The 22683-nt window shown below is 55.5% G+C and overlaps 2 protein-coding genes across 2 annotated transcripts in view; both read left to right on the top strand.

Moving 5' to 3' along the window:
• The window catches only part of TRMT44 (tRNA methyltransferase 44 homolog), a 29785-nt gene extending 27393 nt beyond the window's left edge, over window positions 1–2392 (top strand). Inside the window, exon 11 of the mRNA XM_049886664.1 lies at window positions 1588–2392. Within this exon, the coding sequence (XP_049742621.1) occupies window positions 1588–1850 (263 nt within the window). The 3' untranslated portion in view covers window positions 1851–2392. The remainder of the gene's footprint in view (window positions 1–1587) is intronic.
• The window catches only part of LOC126077377 (uncharacterized), a 1154420-nt gene that overhangs the window by 6430 nt on the left and 1125307 nt on the right, over window positions 1–22683 (top strand). The window lies entirely within an intron of this gene.

Here is a 22683-nt window from a genome sequence, read left to right as displayed (position 1 = left end):
GGACAGCAGCACTGAGGTCTGGCTGCTCTCCCATGGAGGGTTTCCCAGGTGGCCGGTTGGGTCCTCCCCAACCTGTTGTCTTCACGCTGTACCAGTAGGTGCTGCTGTGGAGATGTCTAGGGGAGAGGAAGGCCCTTAACCTGGTGTTTCAGGTGAAGGAAATAAGCCTGGCATTCCTGGGCAGGCTCCCGGAGGGCACACAGAAGTCCCTGTCATGTTTTGGGCAAGGGTGCCTCTGCGACTGTCCTCTGGTCCAGGACAAACACTGGCCAACGACGGACAGGCTGGTCACACTGCACACAGGGCTGACTTCAAAGGGAAGTCCAGCTTTGGTCCCTGCAGCTTCGTGTTCTCATGTGCCTTCGGGGACTGGTCTGTTTAACAGGGGCCCTTTGTTCCCCTGGACCTCCCGTCTCTGGGCTGGCAGCTCCGTGTTGCCAGTGGAAACCAGGAGGATCTGGTTGCTTTGGCTTCTTTGCTCACAGAGCCGTTGGCTCCTCAGAGTGAACATGCCAGGGAGAGGCCCCGGGTGCCTGCCCCAGCTGCTTGGCCAAATCGGGGCAGCTGTACTCGGGGCTCCTTGTTTTCTGTGTGTGAGCCTGAGGACATGGCCCTGAAAGACCCGTACAGCAGCCCAAACGTTTCCCAGCAGTCTGCCCAGATCAGGGCCCACCGCGATGGTTCCCACGCCCTGCTCCCAGCTCCTTGCCATCTCTCTCTCCTCCCTGTGCCACCTCAGCCTCTGTCCTGGCTCATGTCCTGCATCTTGTCATTGTTGTAGCCTTGCTCTCAGGCACGGAGCTCCCCACCACCTCCTCCAGTGTGGGCGCACTCCTCCCAACAGCTCCCCAACCCCGGGGCCTTGAGGCCCCTGAGCCCACCCTTCCTCGGACCTCACCCCCACCCCGTCTTCTCTCTGTGCTGGCTTAGGCCCATGTCGCGTGTGCCCCAATCCTTCCCCGTCCTCCCTGGCCAGCCCTGCCCTGGTCACAGTCACACGTCCCTGCTCCGCACGTCTACTCACCGCCCAGCTCCTCGCACACCACGCAGGGCCATGTAGGGGTGCACTCAGAGCACAGAGAACAGCAGGGGCTGTGGGAGGCAGGTTTGTAGTAACAAGTAGGTGGGGTGGCCTAGTTCCTGTGGGAGGCGGTAATGGGATTGTTTGGACAGCCGAGCAGCCGCAGGGACTGAAGCTCATCAGGTCGAGGACAGGGTGTAGCTGGCTGGCTGGTAGGGGGCCGGCCAGGTGAGCGAGGTGCATCTGATGAGAACAGGGGAGCTCGTGGATGAGCCTTGGGGGTCCTGGGAGGCAACAGGATCACTAAGGGCACCGGGGTTGGCATTTGCTGTTGCTTCTGCCCAGGCTCCACAAGCTGCTCCTCACCTCTGGAGCCTCAGCTGACCCCCAGGGCCTCCCTGTTTCTGTCTGGCCTGGAATCTTGTCACAGTACTTGGCATTCCCTCCTGCTAGAAGCCGGCATGTGGTCTGTCCCCAGCCCAGAGCCTTCCACACTACCGGCACTTCCCAGGTTGTTGACTTGGCACACCGGCTGACTTGCTGGCTGTCTCCTGTGTCACCCGCAGTTTTGAACGGGCGCGTCTGCCTCCGCGACTGGAGAGAGGAGCAGCTGCAGAGGAAGACACGGCCAGAGCTCAGGCGGGGGCCTGGTACTGAGGCCTTCAAGACCCGACCCTGCTGGTTCTTCATGCACCACCCCGACGGCTGCGCCCTGCCTGCTGCCAGCTGCCCATTTGCGCACGGGCCTGGGGAGCTGCAACCCGCCCAGAGCACAAGGAGGGCCCAGCAGCTGCTGCAGCCTGTGGCCACCACGCCTGTCGAGGCCTGACTGTGGCCAAGAGAAGAGACTGAGCAGCCTTCCAGTGGCCACAGTCCCCAGTTGTTTTCCCTGTGTGCTAGGACCCATTCTAAGCATTTCATGTCACTGACATGTGAGGTGTCTCCACTTTACAGATGATGACACTGAGGCACCGCGATCACTGTCACTTGTCCAAGGTGGCCCACACTCCTGCCCTTCCTCATCTTCCTTTCCCTGGATGGCCTGGCCTTGGGACAGTGGGGAAGACTGAACTTGGAATGGCTCAGAACAGGGTCGGCACTTTCATTTCATTTCTCACGGAATAAAGCTTCACGTCTGTCTGTGGTGCTCCTGTTTGCACAGTGACCCATATGCTGTCCGTCATCTGCTCCAGAGGAGAAGGATCTGGGGGTGAAGGGCCAGGCCTTCTGCTCTGCCAGCCACCGCCTTCGGAGGCAGCATCCTGGGTGGGGCCTGAGGCTGGGTAGGCCAAGAAGGGAAAGGGGCCCCAAACGGAGGGAGGAGAAGAAAGATGGTGACCCCAAGTGCTGATGTAACCACGTACCACAGACTTAACCAAAACCAAACCCGCTGCAATGGAGTTGATTATGACTCACAGCAGCCCCACAGGACAGAGTAGATCTGCCCCGTAGGGTCTCCAAGAAGCCCCTGGTGGATTCCAACTGCTGACCTTTTGTTAGCAGCCTGAGCTCCTAACCACAGTGCCACCAGGTCTCCACCACAAACTTAGTGGCTTAAAACAGCAGAAACTGGCCTCTTCTTTATGGGGCAGACTGGCTGGGTACACGCTGCAGTGCGCTAAGGTGGAGGAGACGGGACGGGGAATGGAGGAAGGGCCTGGGGTCGATCCTGTGGGTCTGGGGGCGTTGGAGGCCACTGGGCTCCTTTGTGTTAGAAGAGCTGCCCCACCTCACTGCCTGGGCAGGGAGCAGAAGGGGCTGGGAGCCGCGAGGAGGCGATGGGTAAGCAGAGACCCCCAGACAGGCAGGGCGAGCTGGAGACCATTTGAGAGGGGTCCTGGAGCAGAGAACAGAGGGAGGAGACAGAAACCCAAGGGGAGGGGAGAGCTCAGTGCCCATGGGCACCAGAAGGTGGCTGTCAGCTGGGTCTGGGGGTCATCTGAGCTGTCCGTGGGAATTAAGGCTTTGGGGGCAGGCAGCTCCAGAGAGTGTGCCAAGGGCAGGTGAGGCTCAGGACAGCCTGAGGAGGGAACTGTATCCCAGGTCCTCGGCAGATGGCAGTAGAAGCCCCAGGTCGGGCAGCTCCGTGGAGTGGGCCATGGGCTGGTGAGGCTCAGGACAGCCTGAGGAGGGAACTGTATCCCACGTCCTTGGCAGATGGCAGTAAAAGCCCCAGGTCGGGCAGCTCCGTGGAGTGGGCCATGGGCTGGTGAGGCTCAGGACAGCCTGAGGAGGGAACCAGGTCCCAGGTCGTCAGCAGACAGTGAAAGCCTTAGGTGGGGCAGCTCCATGGAGTGGACAGAGGGTGAGTGAGGCTCAGGACAGGCAACTGTGACCCACATCCTCGGCAGGTGGCAGACAGCCCCAGGTGAGGCTGTGATGTCGTCTCTGGCCTCCAGGTGTCACCCAGGCCCCACCAGTGAAACCTTCTGGGCCCGCCTCCGCCGCCCCCCACACACACCTCCCTGCCCCAGTGTTGTTAGAGACCTTGCCTCATGGCCTAGCCGGGTGGGAGCCATTTAGAAGGGGCTCAGGGTCCCCCAAGCAGTAACCCAAAGCCGATAGCTCGCAGTGTCCTGGGACCGTGCCCCCAGCCACTGCGAACTGCAAGATCCTGCCCCAGCTCTGGCCTGTAGTGACAGGACTGTCAGGGTCACCTCCTGGCTCCCACAACCCCCACCACCACCCCGAACACTTGCCCAGTGGCTTCCCCGGGGCCCCACACAGGGCACAGCAGATACCTAGGCTGCAGGGACTCTATGAGGGAGAGGTGGGGGTGCACACCCAGCTTCTCGGGGCGTGAGGCCAGGCCCCACCACTCGTGGAGCTATAACTAGGGGGCCGGTACCCTTTCACACTGTGGACACTCAGCCTGGCCCCTGGCCGCCTCTAAAGGGGATGCTGGTCCCGCTTCCCATCCTGGGTAGGACCCAGATCCCAGGGCAGGGACCCTGCTCAGCCAGCAAGTGTGCTCATTTGCAGTTCTATGGATGTAAGTCACAGAAACCAATTCCACCTTCAGCCAAGAAAAAAAAGGAAAGTCATTAACAGGGCTGTCACCAAGCCCATAGTCAGGGCTGTGGCCACAACTCAGAGCCTTCTAGAAGCAGGCATCTGGCAGCCCTCGGGCACAGCTGCTTGCCTGTGCTCCTCCCGGATTCTGCCTCGTTCTCTTGGGCCTAGGGGGTGACATGGCGGGGTCAGTCACTGCCAGTGACCCCGGGGTTCTAGATGACCATTCAGCCCCTGACAGACTCCTCCTTCCTAGTCCAGGATCCTTGGGTTCTCTCCGGTGAAGATGAGTGGGGGAGGGAGCCCACCCTGGCTGCTCCTGGGAACACAGCTCTGGAGGGTAAGTGCTGGGGGGCGTTGTGAGGGGTTTGGGGTCCCACAGGTCCAGGACGGGCCATGGAAGCTGGTGTGGCTGCCACCTTCCAGGCCCGAGAATCTAGACTCAGGCCAGATGGGGGTGGAGGTGGGCCTGGTTGGAAAGCTCTGCTGCGAGAACTCCAGCCAGGACGGCTCTGCTGACGGGCTGGGCGAGGCTGGACAGAGCAAGCGCAGTTCTCTGGAGCCAGGCGGCTTGGCTCCAGGAACCCTGAGCAGGGCCTCCAGCCGGGAAGGCCCCAGGTAGCTGCATCCTGCCCCAGCCGGCCTTGGAGGCAGGACCCCACGCTAGGACCGTGCCACTGCCTCCTGGGGGGCTGAGGCTGAGCAGGAACGTCCTGGGCTGGCAGGGACCCAAGCATGGAGCTGAGCTCAAGGTTAAGTCAGGTTACCTCCCATCTGAGTGCAGAGCGGACCTGCTGGGAGCCTGCAGTTGGCCCCAGTGGTCCCTGCCTCCCTCAGGCGTGGGTGGCTCAGCGGGGGCTTCCACTTCGTTTCTAGGGGAATCGAGGCCTGACAAGGGACAGGACGCCCTAGTCCAGGCCACTCCTGGGAGGAATACCTTCTCCTTTAACCACTGCTGTCGAAACTGCCCCTGGCCACCTGGAGCTTGGTGATGTCCCCCTGGAAAGCAGGTCTCGGCCAGCACCAGGGGTCCCTATAAAAGTGAGGTTATGTGAAGAGCCTGTCACCTCAGCCTCACTGTTGTCAGGAGCACCCGTGGTCCCTGTAAAAGTGGGGGTGCAGGAGGCCCATTACCCCACCTCCCTGTGTCATCAGGAGCACTGGGGGTCCCCGTAAAAGTGGAGGTGCAGGGGAGCCCTTCACCGCACCTTCCTGTGTCTTCAGGAGTTGGACATGCCTGGTTCGAGCTGGCACTGCAACTTGTGTGACCCTGGGCCAGTGCCTTACCCTCTGCGTCTGAGTTCTCATCAGTAGAAAGGGGTGACAATGATGACACCCACCCCATGGCGCTGTGAAATGGAACATATGTTACCATCTTCCCCCTGGAATGACCTCAGGCACTTACTTTGGTGGTCTGTGTCTGCTGGCAGCACCAGGCCGTCTCTGGGCCCCTTTTGAACTCTGTTGTGGATAGAGTTGTGTCCCCCAAAGAGAAAAGTGGAAGTCCAGACCCCTGTACCTGTGGTCTGGCCCTTTGGAAACAGGGGTTTTCGTACGTTAATGAGGCCATACCGGAGCAGGGTGGGTCCCTGAGCTGGAAGCCTGGGGCGGGGTGGCTGTGGGTGATTCAGACGGTTCTGTTGCGGGGTGAGCTCTGAGTCCTGGCTTGAGGAGGCCTGTGAGTCCCAGGACCCTTGGGGAAACCGTGTGTCACTTCCTGCGCGTTTAGATCCGTGCTTTTCAGGTTATCGGTGGGAAGGAATGTTGTTTAAGAATTTCCAGCCTGTCACAGACCAACATTTTGTAAAATACAGTGAAGATAAGCCGCTTAAAAAATGTGAGTAAAAGGTAGGCATTCAAAAGACAAGCGCAGAAACAACCCAAGGGCCCACCAACAAATCAATGGGCAAATAAAATGTCACCCATCCATGTGATGGAATATTGCTCAGCCACGAAAACGATTGGAGCCGTGGTACATGCTGCAATGTCGATGAGCCTGGAAGACACGATGCTGAGTGAAATTAGACACAAGAAGACAAATATCAAATGATCCCACTTATATCCAGGATAGGAGACCTTCGTGGTTGCCAGGGCCTGGGGGGAGGGAGTGGGGAGCTATTGCTTAAGACGCGCTGAGTGTCTGTCTGGGGGTGGGGGAGGGAGGGGGTGGTACATTTCCGGAAACAGCGGTGATAGTTGCACAACATTGCACACTTGAAAATGATTAAGATAGCAAATTTTACTTGTGTGTATTTTACCACAAATAAAAAAAGGACAAGCACATTTTTATTATTACCATAAGATTTAACAATAGACATAAAGTGACTCTGTCAAATTGCCGTTACAGCGTCTAGTGCTTACTTCTGCTTTCTGCACAGTGGTTTGCAGATGGCCTGGTCACCAGGACCTCACTTGGACTCTCCTGGACAGCTGATGCAACCTCAGGATGGCCTTTTGACCCTCGGTGCCGGAGGGGGTGTCCTGGGGCTGAGAGGGCGAAGCCTGGTGGTCCTGCTGGAGCACAGGCACAGGGCCAGCTCAAGCTACTCAGGTGCCGGCTCTAGGGGAAGGCTTTCTCTCTGTCAGTTCTGGAGAAAGGTCCTTGTCTATTTTCAGCTTCTGTTCCTCCGTTCCTTCGTGTTCTTTGTCTTCCCCCATGTGTGCTTGCTTGCTTCTGTACCTAATCAGCTCATTCTATACTCAAAAGTGATTGGTTTAAAACACACCCTACACTGATAGGGCCTCATTAACACAACAAAGAAAACCCTATTCACAAATGGGATTACATCCACAGGTGTAGGGGTTAAGGATTTACAACACATGTTTTGGGGAACACAATTCAATCCGTAACTGCTGTCCAGGCCAGAGTGAGCCCTGAGAGATGGGTGGAGGTCACAGGCAGAGCAGGGAGGCTGTCCCTGAGGAGAAGGAAAATGGTTGGGAGTGGGTAGCTTCCACACTAGGGCTTCCTGGGAAGGAATGCTTAACTTTGGGGAGGTGGTCTCACTTGGCTTGTGTGAAGAGTCAGACAGAGAAGGCAGTTTGAAATTCTTACCCTCATACGTTGTCATGTCTTTAGTATCCTTAACCTTCTGAGAAAGTTTCATGCTTCTCTATGACTTTGGCAGGAGGGTCACAGAAAGAAAGGAGTGGGGAGTAAAGAGAAGTGGAGTTTGCTCCTCTTTCTCTCGGATACCCCTTGAGCATCATACCAGCAGCAACAGCATATCCAGAAGAGGGCTGGACGGCTGCCTGTGAGTCCCAGGCCATGAGCAGAAAGCCATTGAGCAGCCTGGCAAAACTGACAGGGGCATGGGGAACACAGGCGAGAGACCCATCTCAGGAAGAGAAGCAGTGGTTCAAGGGCATGGATGGATCCTGTCAGTGAACTTGCCCATGTTTGCAAATACTCAAGAAGGAGGATAAAGCTGCCACTTGAGGCACATTAATAGCAGCTGCCATTTCTTGTATTGTCTCATTCAATGCTCATGAAAATACTGCAAAGAGAGACAATTACGTCCAGAAACTGAGGCTGAGAAGTGAGCTGACTTGACTAATGCTACACAGCAGGTAAGCATCAAATGCTGGTTTAACCTGGGCTTGTCAGGCTCTTCCCAATGCACTGTCTTTCATAGCAGCTAAGTACAAGGCACAAATCCCGGCATGTACAGCTGAGACTGAGCTGTGTCTGCTTATGCTTTTCTCCCTTTCCAGCTCCAGGCTGAGCTCCATGAACATAGGGATTGTCTATCTTGCTCACCACTGAATCCCTGGTGTCTGTAGTGGGTCTTGCCCGTAGTAGGTGATCAGTGTTTGTGGGATGAATGAATGAATGCATTTGTGAGGAGATAGTGTCTCTCCTCCCATTTATCCACTCACCTGTCCACCACCCACCCACTTGTCCACACACCCACCCATGTTCCCATTCATAGGTTCACCCATCCATCCATCCACGAATCTACTCATCTTTTGTTCATCCATCCATCCGTCCATCCAGCCACCCACCCACCCATTCATCCACCCACCCATCCATCCATGAATCTACTCATCTTTTGTTCATCCTTCCATCCATCTACCCATCCATTCACCTATTCACCCAGAGGACAGGTGCCTCCAGGACACAATTTCCAATGTCTCTTGGTTCAGTGGTTCATCTGAAAATTTATTTGAAATGCATTTCTGTCTGGTGATGACCATGTTGGTCAAGGCCAGAACCTTGTGAGGCCTCTGCCTCCTCCAGCATCTGGGTGGGGACACAGAGAGGGAACTGGAGTGAAGGGCAGACCATTTGGAAGGGAAGTATGGTTAAGACAGTGGTGGGAGGCATGCCTCTGACACTGTTCTCTGCTGCCAGCAGCTCTGATGCTGGACTTTGGTGTGAGACTGCCCACTACACGTGAGTCCTCATTTGAGAACCATCACAGGCCAGGAGAGCCTAGCTCCATGTCCCCTCACACTGTGGGGAGGGGGGCCCCCTTTAAGGACCCATCCATCCATCTTCAGCCCCAGGAGGCTGTGGCTGGGGCAGGGAAGGGTGTGCAGGGTAAAGGGGACTGGCTCTGGGTCAGACACACCTGGCTTCACACCTGGCCTTGCCCACCCACCTGCTGAGCAGCCTGGGCTGGACCTGCCCTGCCCTCCATTGCTCTGAGTGGCCCACCCACCCACTGAGCAGCCTGGGCTGGACCTGCCTGCCCTCACTTGCCCTGAGTGGCCCACCCCCGCACTGAGTAGCCTGGGCTGGACCTGCCCTGCCCTCACTTGCTCTGAGTGGCCCACCCACCCACCAAGCAGCCTGGGCTGGACCTGCCCTGCCCTCACTTGCTCTGAGTGGCCCACCCACCCACTGAGCAGCCTGGGCTGGACCTGCCCTGCCCTCACTTGCCCTGAGTGGCCTACCCCCCCACTGAGTAGCCTGGGCTGGACCTGCCCTGCCCTCACTTGCTCTGAGTGGCCCACCCCCCCACTGAGCAGCCTGAGCTGGACCTGCCCTGCCCTTGCCCTGAGTGGCCCACCCCCGACACTAAGCAGCCTGGGCTGGACCTGCCCTGCCCTCACTTGCTCTGAGTGGCCCACCCACCCACCAAGCAGCCTGGGCTGGACCTGCCCTGCCCTCACTTGCCCTGAGTGGCCCACCCCCCCACTGAGTAGCCTGGGCTGGACCTGCCCTGCCCTCACTTGCTCTGAGTGGCCCACCCACCCACCAAGCAGCCTGGGCTGGACCTGCCCTGCCCGTGCCCTGAGTGGCCCACCCCCCCACTGAGCAGCCTGGGCTGGACCTGCCCTGCCCTCCATTGCTCTGAGTGGCCCACCCACCCACTGAGCAGCCTGGGCTGGACCTGCCTGCCCTCACTTGCCCTGAGTGGCCCACCCCCGCACTGAGTAGCCTGGGCTGGACCTGCCCTGCCCTCACTTGCTCTGAGTGGCCCACCCACCCACCAAGCAGCCTGGGCTGGACCTGCCCTGCCCTCACTTGCTCTGAGTGGCCCACCCACCCACTGAGCAGCCTGGGCTGGACCTGCCCTGCCCTCACTTGCCCTGAGTGGCCTACCCCCCCACTGAGTAGCCTGGGCTGGACCTGCCCTGCCCTCACTTGCTCTGAGTGGCCCACCCCCCCACTGAGCAGCCTGAGCTGGACCTGCCCTGCCCTTGCCCTGAGTGGCCCACCCCCGACACTAAGCAGCCTGGGCTGGACCTGCCCTGCCCTCACTTGCTCTGAGTGGCCCACCCACCCACCAAGCAGCCTGGGCTGGACCTGCCCTGCCCTCACTTGCCCTGAGTGGCCCACCCCCCCACTGAGTAGCCTGGGCTGGACCTGCCCTGCCCTCACTTGCTCTGAGTGGCCCACCCACCCACCAAGCAGCCTGGGCTGGACCTGCCCTGCCCGTGCCCTGAGTGGCCCACCCCCCCACTGAGCAGCCTGGGCTGGACCTGCCCTGCCCTCACTTGCTCTGAGTGGCCCACCCACCCACCGAGCAGCCTGGGCTGGACCTGCCCTACCCTCACTTGCCCTGAGTGGCCCACCCCCACACTGAGCAGCCTGGGCTGGACCTGCCCTGCCCTTGCTCTGAGTGGCCCACCCACCTACTGAGTAGCCTGGGCTGGACCTGCCCTGCCCTCACTTGCCCTGAGTGGCCCACCCCCCCCCCTGAGTAGCCTGGGCTGGACCTGCCCTGCCCTCACTTGCTCTGAGTGGCCCACCCACCCACCAAGCAGCCTGGGCTGGACCTGCCCTGCCCGTGCCCTGAGTGGCCCACCCCCCCACTGAGCAGCCTGGGCTGGACCTGCCCTGCCCTCACTTGCTCTGAGTGGCCCACCCACCCACCGAGCAGCCTGGGCTGGACCTGCCCTACCCTCACTTGCCCTGAGTGGCCCACCCCCACACTGAGCAGCCTGGGCTGGACCTGCCCTGCCCTTGCTCTGAGTGGCCCACCCACCTACTGAGTAGCCTGGGCTGGACCTGCCCTGCCCTCACTTGCTCTGAGTGGCCCACCCACGCACCAAGCAGCTTGGGCTGGACCTGCCCTGCCCTTGCTCTGAGTGGCCCACCCACCCACTGAGCAGCCTGGGCTGGACCTGCCCTGCGCTCGCTTGTTCTGAGTGGGGTTCAGTGCAGCAGCACCCCTCCCGCTCCAGCATTGCAACAAGGAGGTTGGGCTGTAGCTGCCACTGCTCAGGGGCTTTGGGGTGGAGGCCCTGTGCAGTCTGTGTATCCTCAGCCCAGCAGCGGGAAGAGGGCAGGTCTAAGGCCCACTGCCCTGTCCGGGGTCCTGTCTGCCCCCTCTCCAGCCCCTGTGCCCAGGAATCCTGGCAGCACCCCCTACTGGCACCTGTGGCTGAGGAGGGCTGACAGCTGGGCACACACAGCTTCCTCCTGCCTGGGCTCTTTGTGGCTGGGTCCTCTAGCACCCCCGAGGTGGCCCAGGGAGAGGCCACGTCAGCAGCAGGCCAGTTGGAGGTGGCCTGGTTCCCTGGGTTTCCACGAGGCCCAGATTTCTGGCCAGAGCTGCCAGGAGGGTGGGGCGGGGGCCTATGTCCTCTGCTCCACGGAGAAGGAAAGTCGACTTCCAGGAACTGACTCCAGGAACCTTTGACTTGGAGCGCCCTCTGTTGCACTGATGTTTCTCTGGCACTGAGCCTGTAGCCTGGCTGGGGCTGGGTGTGAGGGCGGAACAGCGGGATGGAGGGGACCGGCGGGGCAGAGGGGACCAGCGAAGCACGTGAGCCCTTCACCCAGTGACCACTGGCTGGTTAACCCGCTGAGGAACCAAGGCTCCCTGGATTCCGGCTGCCAAGTCGGAAGTGGCCCAGAGGACCTCAGGACAGCCCCTCATGGCCAGTGTGGCTCTCCCCATGGCGCAGTCCTGGACAAGGTGTTTCTGGGGCACCTCAGGCGGGGCAGGGTGAGGAAGGAGGCAGGGGACGAGGCCGTTGCATCATCCAGTGTCCCCCCTCCACTCTGGCAGCCTGCGTGTGGGCTGGCACAGACCCTGCCGTGGTGGCTTGTGTCCTGAAACCCTGCTTTCTGTCCTGGTATCAGCCCAGCGAGCAGTGGGGACCCAGCTGCGTCTCGGGCTGTCGCCCACCTGGTCAGCGATACCCTCCCTGCGGGGCAGCCTGCCCCTGACTCTCCCTCCACAGGGCTCAGCCGGTCCCGGGGCCCGTGGGGGGCTCGGCGGGCACTGGTGGAGCGTGGCAACTCCTTTCCCAACTGCATAACTCCACGAAAAACCCCATTTAATGCTTTTCTTGAGAGTGTGGTGTGTGTGTACATATATAGTGTGCATGTATGTACAAGTGTGTGTGAGTCTGTGAGTGTATGTGTCTCTGTGAGTGTGTGTGTGTACATGTGTGTATGTATGCACAAGTAAGTGTATGTGTGTCTATGTAGTGTGTATGTGTTTCTGTGAATCTGTACGTGTGTGTGTGAGCATCTGTGTGTATGTGTGCATGTGTGTACAGTGTGTGGGTGTGTATGTGCACAGGTTTGTATGTATACATGTGTGTATATGTGTGTGTACACATGCATGTGTGAGCATCTGTGTGTGCATGTGTGTGTGTACATGCATGTGTGGGGTGTGTATGTGCACATGTTCATATGTGTGCATATGTGTATATGTATGTATACATGTATGTGTGAGCATCTGTGTGGGTGTATGTGTGTGCATGTGTACCTGTTGTGTGGGGTGTGTCTGGGTGTGTATGTGCACATGTTCATACGTGTGCATGTATGTATATGTCTGTGTGTGTATGTGTGTGAGACCCCTCCCTCTGGGAGGTGGGTCAATGTGAGGGTATCTCCAGGTACTGAAGTCCTGTTCTAGGAAGACAAACACCCCACATCCGTGTGGCTTCTGGACTGTGCCAGGGCTGAGCAGATGTGTGAGGAGGGAAGGAGAGGACCCAGTGATGTGCCTGATAACAGCTAGGACCCTGAGGGCTGGGGGTGGCTGGCACTTGTCTGCTGCTCACTACATGGTCGTATGTGGGAGTGGTGGTCAGGGGCCTCCTAAAGGAGGAGTTTCCCCAGGTGACATGTGACCCATCTCCATGGAGACCCCTGCCCCATCTCTCTGGGGTGGAGGTTGAAAACTCAGCACCCCTTACAGAGGCTGAGGCAGGGAGCCCAGCTCAAAAGGCCGAAGCTGCCTTGGGCGGGTGCCAGAGACATTTCCGGGCTGTAGGGGAGGAAACTGGGCATAAGGGAGATGCATCTCAAAATACGCTCAAGAATCTGCTGCTCAGGAAATATTTCTGGAAAGTTCAGTGGGGTGGCCTGTGGAATCTCAAATATTCCAAGTTCAAAAGAAATGGAGACTTAACAGGCCAGGCGCTGGCCTCTGGGGAGACAGCGTGTCCAGCTCCTATTTCACAGAGAAGCCATTGGCCCCAGAGGAGAGAATGTGCGAATGTGCTTTGGAGGGAGCTGGGGCTGGGAGAGGGACATGGACGTGGGCGTGGGTGTGGGCCCTGCCAGGGCCTGAGTGCATGTCAGGGGGCTGCGAAGAGGCAGGCCCCTGCAGATGGGAGGCTGAAGTGAGGCCCAGAGAGGAAACCATTCGCCTGCACAACTCACCCACACCCTTGCTTGGCTGTAGTCTCCTGGGGGGGGGGGGGGACTGGGCGATTCTCTGGCACACACAGTAAAGCACCACAGGCGCCCTGCCTGTTTTTTGTGGAACAAACAAACTCCACATTCCAGGGACTCGGACGCCGACGACCTAAGATGTGTCACGATTGGCATGCCACTCACAGAGCAGAGGGTGTACCCAGAACCAAACCCGTAGCTGCCGAGCCAATTCCAACTCATATCGAGCCTATAGAACAGAGTAGAATTGCCCCATAGGGTTTCCAAGGGGTGCCTGGTGGATTCAAACTGCCACCCTTTTGGTTAGAGGCCAAGCTCTTAACCACGATGTCACCAGGCTTTCCTTCACCCAAAAGGATTATCCTGAGGGCCAGAAGGCCTAAAGGAAGGGCGGGGAGAATGTGAAACAGGAGTGGCATTCCTGTGCTGGGGGGCAGGACCAGCTCCCCTGTGCTAGACAGAGACGTGGGGTGGGGGGTGCAGTGATCACCGGGGCCATCGTGAGTTGGAATAGACTCAATGACCACAGGTTTGGTTTGGTTTCTTTTCATCACTGGGGTGGGTAAGTGATTTCAGTTAGGCCATGTGGCTGGAGATGTTTTCTTTTCTTATGATAAGGCCACGTGGACACTGAGAGACCTGGGGACGGAGAGAGACAGAAGAGATCTTCTGGATAAGAGCCTGGAGATGGTGAAGATGGAGGAGAGAGGATGGGAGATGCAGGAAGAGAAGGCCCGTCCAGAGTTGCTTTAGGAGGCAGAGGTGGTTCTGTGGTAGAACTCTCACCTCCCGTGCAGGAGATCTGGGTTCAGTTCTGTCCAACGCACCTCACTGCAGTCACCACCCATCTGTCAGGGGAGGCTTGTGTGTCGCTTCGATGCTGAGCAGGTTTCCGTGGAGCTTCCAGACTAAGACAGACTAGGAAGAAAGGCCTGGCAATCAATCCACTTCCAAAAACCAGCCATTGAAAGCTCTGTGGATCACAGCTGTCTGAGATGAGGCTTCAGCTCAGTGAGGCGGAGTGCAGTTCCAGGCCCCATGAGCTGTAGGCGTGTCTGGTGGCCTGCCCCAGCAGGCCGCACTGCCCAGCACCATCCCCACACTATGCCCACCTGGGTTGGGCTGGTTAGCTGTCCGGCACTTACCTAGACGCACCGTCGCTTCTGCTCTGTGTCAGCCTCTCAGTGGGAGGTAAGTCCTTCTGTAGCGTGGGGCCTGCGTGGATCGGCCCTAACTCACTGCGCATGCGGTGGTGGAGTGGCCTGTTTTCTAACCCCAGAGACACCTTCACAGCACTGTGGGAGGCCGGAAGGACAGGGGCCATGTTAGCTGGCCCCTCCTGTACAGGTCTGAGGTCCAGAGCAGTGTCCACGGTGGGGTACCCCCTCCCAGCAGCCCCACCTCGATGTCCCCAGGCCCTCTGGCTACAGTGCGCTGACCACCAGCCCCATGCCGTGGGACACCAATGCCATTTTCACACGCCAGGAACGCTCTCCAGCCATGTAGAGCACTACCACTCAGAAGGTGTGAATTTGTCTCCCGGGCCTCCAGGCCTCACGGGCACGTCCTCAAGAATCCGGATCTCTGGGAAGTCAGGGGAGGGTGGACAGGCCTCCCCACTCTGCACCAGCAATGTCGACCAAGCCCGAGCACCTCCCTGAGGTCACCACGACTCTTGTGGGTCTGGCTGAGCAGATGGGGGAAGGACTGGGCATCCAGTGAGAAAATGCATCTTCCTGTCACCTGGGGCGGCACAACTTCTGAGGATGTAAACGCCTTTGGTGGTCTTCTGGGGAGGTAGCTCTTTCTTGTAGTGCACAGATTGTAAATCAGAGCATGACTCTGGAGGACCTGCATCTTTTTTTCAGAGTGATGTCGACCAAAGAGACGTAATGGGAGCTACAAGTCACTGAATGTGTCTCCTGGGAAAACTCTTTCCCTCTGCTTTCTGCTGGAACTTGGATGTGATGGCTGGAGCTCCAGCAGCTATCTTAGACCAGGAGGTGGCCTTGTCAATGTGAGCCACTCTCTAAGGATAGCGGAACAGGAGGATGGCGCCTGGGTCCCTGATGGCCATGGAACCACCCCGGATTGCTTCCCTAAAGACTTCATATGGGAGACACAAAACCTCCATCTTTTAGCTACTCTGAGTTTTCTGTCATATGCAGCTGAGCCAAATCCTGGTTGATGTAGTAATTTTTGTTATCAACTTGAAAACTGAGATGCAAGTGTCCCACCTGTAAAATGGGAATGAATGTCTGCTGAGTCCGTTTGCTTGGGGACTGTGTTGCTCATGGCCATCATGGTGTAGCACCTGGGAAGGAGGTAGGCGTGCTCAGGAGGAAGCCGCTGCCCCTCACTGGGGATGAAGAATGTGAATTATGAATGGGGTTGCAAGAGGCAGCTCTGGGCTCAGTAGTGGGACATGGTGGTGTGAGACACAGTCCCCGCCCCTCAGAGTTTGGTGGCACAGTGGCAGAGCTGTGACAGTGAGGGACATGGGGCTGCCAGGGCCCATGGAGGGCATATGACCCAGATAGAGGAGGGGTCTGCAGAGGTTTACTAGATGGGGGGACCTGAAGGAGGGTTGGAACCAGCCTGCTGAGTTGAGGAGAGGGAACTGGGGTGGGGACAATACTCCAGCCAGAGGGAATAGCACAGGCAAAGACCTAAGTTGGTGGTCGTTTTTGTTAGGTGCCGTCGAGTTATTTCTAACTCACAGCAACCTTGTGTACAACAGAATGAAACTGCCTGGTCCTGCGCCATCCTCACAACCGTCGTTATGCTTGAGCCCATCGTGGCAGCCACTGTGTCAGTCCATCTCGTTGAGGGTCTTCCTCTTTTTCGCTGACCCTCTACTTTACCAAGCACGATGTCCTTCTCCAGGGACTGGTTGCTCCTGATAACATGTCCAAAATACATGAGACCAAGTCTCACTGTCCTTGCTCCCAAGGAGCATTCTGGTTGTACTTCTTCCAAGACAGATTTATTCATTCTCCTGGCAGTCCGTGGTATATCCTATAGTCGTTGCCAACACCGTAAGTCAAATACATCAGATTTTCTTTGGTCTTCCTTATTCATTGTCCAGCTTGACAAGTTCAATATTTTGTCTGTTTATAATGACATTACTTATTGGTCCAGTTGTGAGGATATTGTTTCCCTTATGTTGAGGTGTAATCCACATTGAAGGATGGGGTGAGGCGGGGAAAATACTCCAGCTGGATGGAACAGCACAGGCAAAGGCCTAAGGTTAAGAGGAAGAATTTTTAAAAATGATTTATTTTACTTTTTGTTGTTGAAAATATACACAGCAGAACGTATACCAATTCAACAATTTCTTCACATAAAATTCAGGGACATCGATCACATTCTTCAAGTTGCGCAACCATTCTCACCCTCCTTTATAGAATTATTCCTCTCCCATCAACATAAACTCACTGTCCCCTTAAGCTTCCTATCTAACTTTGGAGTTGCTTTTGTCAGTTTGGTCCTGTATAGATAGATCTTTAAAACAGCACAATGCTCAAGGCAGGCATTCTTTCCTAATTAAGCTTAACTATTTTTTTTTTATTGTTTGGAAACCCTGGTGGCATAGTGGTTAAGTGCTACGGCTGCTAATCAAAGGGTCGGCAGTTTGAATCCACCAGGCACTCCTTGGAAACTCTATGGGGCAGTTCTACTCTGTCCTACAGGGTCACTGTGACTTGGAATTGACTCGATGGCACTGGGTTTTTTATTGTTTGGTTTAAAGAAGACCTAAGGGATATTTTTGGTTAAGGTTTAGAGTGAGCTCCTCATTCCTGGAGGTATCCAAGCAAGGACCGACATCCCAGAGTGTTTGCAGGGGTTAGAGTGACTTGGTGAGGGGGGCCAGGGAGCAGCAAGGAGGGAGGGAGGCCAGGGAGCAGCGAGGATGGAGGGAGGCCAGGAGCCAGCATTTGGAATGGACCAAGCCGCCAACTCAGCTGAAGTCAGGAGACCGAGGGTTCACCCAAGTGAAGCTCCAGGCGAGGCCCTGGGGGTCCAAGCAGTCAGGGGTGTGAGCAGATCCCAGGGGTAGGCAGCTGTCCCAGGAGGGTAGTCTCCAGGAAACTTCCAGAATCTGTGGCTGGTAAAATCTGTATCAATTATGTGGTGAGAGGCCTCCTCCCCCCACCCCTGTGTGCAGAGAGACCTCCAAGGGGTGAACAGAATCTGGGGGCAGCTTCCAGGGGGTCCAGGAGCCCCAGCCCATGGGCCCTCCCAGTCATGGTGGCCCCCTGCTGTGAGCAACCCTGGGTTGGGGCTGAGCTGCCTCCGTGTCTATGCCCCCGGGTCCTGCAGGGCCACATGGAGCAGGTGGCCGGAGCAAGTGTCTGGAGCAGGTGCCTGGAGCAGGGCCCACCTGTGCAGGTGCCTGATGCCTGTTTGTTGAGTGAACCCAAGGGTGACCCAGCGACCTTGTGAGGTGGCTGCACTGCCCTCCACCGAGCAAAGGGTTTCCCATATTTAGACAGTAACCCTTCTCCCAGAGGGCTGTGAGGATTAAATGGGAAACGCATATGAAGTGGAACACCCTGTAGGCCTAAGTTTCCCCATATGTAACCTGAGTGCTGGATCCTTCATCCCCAAGGCACCGTGTCTTCCACATGCCAGGACCGGAGGGCTGGGCTGCCCAGATTCCAGGGCTGCAGGCCCGGTGGCCACACGGCCCAGCTGCCACCTCAGTGTGTGCCCGGATGCCAAGCCCTCCATCTGCTGCCTGCATTAGCTGCCCCTCCTGGCAGGACCCCTGGTTCCTTCATGATGGAAAATGAGAGCCCCAGAGCCGTCCTGCAGCCAGTGCAGTCCTGGGGCTGTAATGACTGAGTGACCCTGTCTCAGGGTGACATGAGGTGACATAGGGGGCGTAATTGGAGAACAGGCGCAGCTGGGCAGGACTGGGGGCAGATTGTTGGGGAGACGGATGATAAGGCTGGCTGAGCTGGCTTGTGACGCCCTTTGAGGGTCAGGCCAGATGGCCTAGACTCATATCTGGTGGGTGGGGAGCCAAGGGAGGCAGGTCGCACCTCTGTCTCCTAGGGCCTCCTGCAGTGTGGAACGACATATCCAGGCTATCAGGTGCACAGAGGGGCTGTGGGATCCCCAGCTGGGGATGGTAATCGGGCCCAGACTGTCACTGCTGAGGCCCCTCACAGCCCCGATGCAGAGCCTCACAGGGCCTGGAAATGCCTGTAAGGCGATAGGGAGTGGTGGAGACTGCGGATAACCAGAGAGAGCCTGCAGTGTTGACAGGGGTAGGGTTTCTGAGGTATCAGTTAGCTACAGCTGGGTAACAAAACCCATTGCCATCAAGTCAATTCTGACTCATAGTGACCCTATAGGACAGGGTAGAACTGCCTCATAAGGTTTCCAAGGCTAGAAGTCTTTACAGAAGCAGATTGCAACATCTTTCTCCTGTGGAGCACCTGGTGGGTTCAAACCGATAACCTTTTGGTTAGCAGCTAAGCACTTAACCACTGTGCCACCAGTGCTCCAAACCCCAAAACCCATTGCTGTTGAGTCAATTCTGACTTGTAGGGATCCTACAGGACAGAGTAGAACTGCTCCATAGGGTTTCCAAGGAGCCGCTTGTCGATTGGAACTGCCGATCTCTTGGTTAGCAACTGAGCTCCTCACCACTTCTCCACCAGGGCTCTATTGGGTAACAAATCACCTCCAAATACAGTGATTTCAAATAAATGATTAAGAGTAAGGGTTGCACAGCCAATTATTTAACTAATGTCAAAAAGTTGTACACCTGTAAAAAAGTGGAATTGGCAAAAGTTGTGTGATAGATACATTTACAACAATGACAAAAAAGAATAGCTGCTGGGGCTGCTTGTGGGCAACCAAACACCTCATGGGATTTGGTTCCTTTGTTTGGAGGTTTAGGGTCATGGCTTCATAGGACATCTCACTTAATTGGTCTACCTCCTAGTTCTACCTACCTTCTGTTCTACCTCTAAGTTCATTTCATAGTGCCTGGGTCTTAAGAGCTTGCCAGCAGCCATCCAAGGTACAACAATCGGCCTCTACTTGCCTGGAGCCACAGAGGAAGAAGGAGAGTCAGGAATAGGACAAGGATATGGAACCTGTAGCTAATTGCCTCCGTGAACAACTGCCTCCTTTGCCATGAGACCAGAACTGGATGGTGCCCGGCTATCATTACTGAACATTTTGATCAAAGATTCTACAGAAGGCCCAGTGTGATGGTTAAGGCTGTGTGTCAACTTGACTGGGCCATGATTCGCAGTGGTTTGGCAGTTATGTAATGATGTAATCATCTTCATCCTCACAATTGTTATGTTGAGCCCATTGTTGCAGCCACTGTGTCAATCAAATCTCTTGAGGGTCTTCCTCTTTTTTGCTGACCCTCTACTTTACCAAGCATGAAGTCCTTCTCCAAGGACTGGTTCCTCCTAATTACATGTCCAAAGTATATGAGACAATGTCTTGCCATCCTTGCTTCTAAGGAGCATTCTGGCTATACTTTACCCATCATTTCATAACAAAAGTCTTAAATCAACTCCAAGTCCAAAATCCAAAAATTTTTCTTCATCTGTGAAATCTAGAATACGAGTTATCTCCTTCCAAAGTACAATGGCGGAACAGGCACAAAGTAGACATTTCCATTACAAACGGGAGAGATTGGAAGGAAAGAAGGGATAATAGGCACCAAGCAAGTCAGCAAAACACATTACATTCACTCAGAGCTGCCAGATTTCCTAAGTCTGTATTCTAAATTCTTTGGAGTCTATGGGTGGTACAGTCAACTTGTTCACTGCTGAAGGAAAGAAGGTTCAAGTCCACCCAGAGGCACCTCAGAAGGCCTGGTGATCTGTTTCTGAAAAACCAGCCATTGAAAACCTTAGGGAGTGCAGTTCTGCTCGGACACACATGGGGGCACCATGAATCGGGTCGATTCAAGGACAAATGATTGTTTTAAATTCTTTAAGTGTTTAATTGGCACTTCGATTTTGATTCCTAAACCCCCTGTGAGCTGAGCCAAACCTGCCTGAGCTTGGACGCTAGGCAGTGTCCTCGGCCTGGGTTAGCCCTCCCCTGCCATGTCTTGGCCCACCCCGAGCCTCTGTTCACAGAGACTTGGCAGCAGCCCCAGCCCCCCAGCACCTGTGTGGGGGCCACCGTCTCCCTCCAGAACTGGCCCTGCCTCCCCCTCCAGCACAGTGGCGTCACTAGGGTTGGTGTCACCCATGGCGGTAACTCATGGTGTCACACCCTCCCCCCACTTCCCCGTGGACCTCCTCCTGTACCAGACCATACCGAATCCTTAGTGATATTTTTGTACTGTTACTTATAAATTTTAATTCCTTAATATCACTCTTTCTTTTCCTTTAATTACGACTTCCTTCTCAAAAAAGTTATTGATACAAGTTTATGAATACTAATCACCACAATATATTGTACCTAAGAGACCAGAAAATTTGACAAAATCACCGACTAAAAACATGGGCAGCAACGGAAACAATGGGAGGCGATTGCATGCATGCACACAAAACCATGTGATTCGAAGCGTCGCTGTACCTGGTAACAATGGTAGCTCTTGCGGGAGCCCATTAGGAAGTGCAAAAAGTAAATCGGCAGAGTTTTAGCCTTGTAGGTATATTGATATGTGTCAGCTGGGCTTACGAAAAATGTTTCTCTTGTTATAACTAACTGCAGGGCTCTTTTTATTTTAAAAAATAATAAGTTTCTGCTGAAACACTGCACAAAAATTTTATAGACACTCAGTTTGGTGTCACCCATCTCTGATAGCGTCACCCAGTGTGATCTGCACCCCCTGAGCCCCCTAGGGACACCACTGCTCCAGCCAGCTCCTTTCACTTCCCTCCAGTCCAACCAGCATCCTGGACCCCCCGACCTGCACCCCACCTCTGCTTAAGTGTGCCCCCTACTTTCTGGAGAGTTCGCCTACCCATCCTGCCAGCCCTTCCACCATCACCTCCCTGGCAGGGTGGTCATGGCCTGTCTTCTAACACTGCTTTGGGGCAATCTGCTTCTGTTTGTCTCAGCTTCCTGGATTTACGGGGGCTGCACCCCCAGTGCCAATGCAGGGGTGCACAGAGCTGGGACTCACTCCCGACTGGTGGACAACAGACAAGCCGCTGGACACCATGCCTCATCGTCCACCCTCCCCTTCCACGTCCCCAGGCTCAGAGAGGGTGCATGGATGCTTGAGAAAATGCAAGCGAAACCCCTCCCCCTTACACACTCAGAGTCTGGGAGGTGATATTGATTGAATTGTACCCCCCCCCAAAATGTGTGTTGTAAATCCTAACCTCTATGCCTGTGGGTATAGTCCTATTTGTCTTTGATATGTTAAAGAGGATTAGGGTAGGGTGTATCTTGAATCAATCTCTTTTGTGATATAAAAACCCCATTGCCTTCTAGTCCATTCCTACTCATAGCAACCCTATGGGACAGAGTAGAGCTGCACCATAGGGTTTCCAAGCAGCAGCTGGTGGATTCGAACTGCTGACCTTTTTTTTTAAAACACTTAACCACTGTGCCACCAGGGCGTCTTTTTTGACATAAAAGAGATTAAACAAATGAGCAGAGCAGAGATGGGGGAAGATAGATGCCAAGCTACATGAAAATCTCCCAGGAGCAGAAGCTCAAGGAGACAAGGACCTTCCTCCAGAACCGACAGAGAAAGACTTCCTCTAGAACCAGCACCCTGAATTCAGACTTCTACTGCCCTCAACTGTGAGAAAATATATTTCTGTTTGTTAAAGCCATGCACTTGTGGTATTTCTGTTATAGCGGCACTAGATGGCTGAGACTAAATTTGGTCCTGGAAGAGTGGGGTTGCTGCTCTAACAGATACCTAAAAGTGGCAGCAGTTTTGGAACTGGATAACGGGCAGAGGCTGGAATATTTTTAAGATGCCTCATAGCAAAAGACTAGATTTTCTTGAAGAGAATCTTGATAGAATTATGGATGCCAAAGGCAATTCTGGTGAGGGCTCAGAGGAAGTGAGGAGAGCTATAAAGAAAGTCTCTTATCATTTTAGAGAATATATATGGCGCCAGCAACAGAATGCTGCTAGAAATGTGGACATAAAATGTGCTTCTGGTGAGGCTTCAAAAGAAAATGAATAGAGAGGCGGGGCCAAGATGGCGGACTAGGTGGACGCTACCGCGGATCCCTCTTGCAACAAAGACTCGGAAAAACAAGGGAAGCGATCACATACATAACAATCTACGAACTCTGAACAACAAGCACAGACTTAGAGACGGAAAACGAACAAATACGGGCAGACAGCGACTGTTTTCAGAACCAGGAGCCAGCGTACCAGCTCAACAAGAAGATGATGAATTTGTGTGTCAGATAATTTATGTCTTCTATCAGATGGTTTTCCACCAAGCCACGAGAGACGTCATAATCAAGGAAACACATTTAGAGACAGAGAACGAACTAATACGGGGAAGCAGCGATTGTTTCCAGAGCCTGGAGCCAGCGTACCAGTCAGGTACGGCACAAGCACAGAGAGCTTCTCCACCCCCCTGAACTAACCCCG

Source organism: Elephas maximus, chromosome 5 (genome assembly GCF_024166365.1).
Source record: "Elephas maximus indicus isolate mEleMax1 chromosome 5, mEleMax1 primary haplotype, whole genome shotgun sequence".
NCBI lineage: Eukaryota > Metazoa > Chordata > Mammalia > Proboscidea > Elephantidae > Elephas > Elephas maximus.
This window is presented reverse-complemented; position numbering and strand designations above follow the sequence as displayed.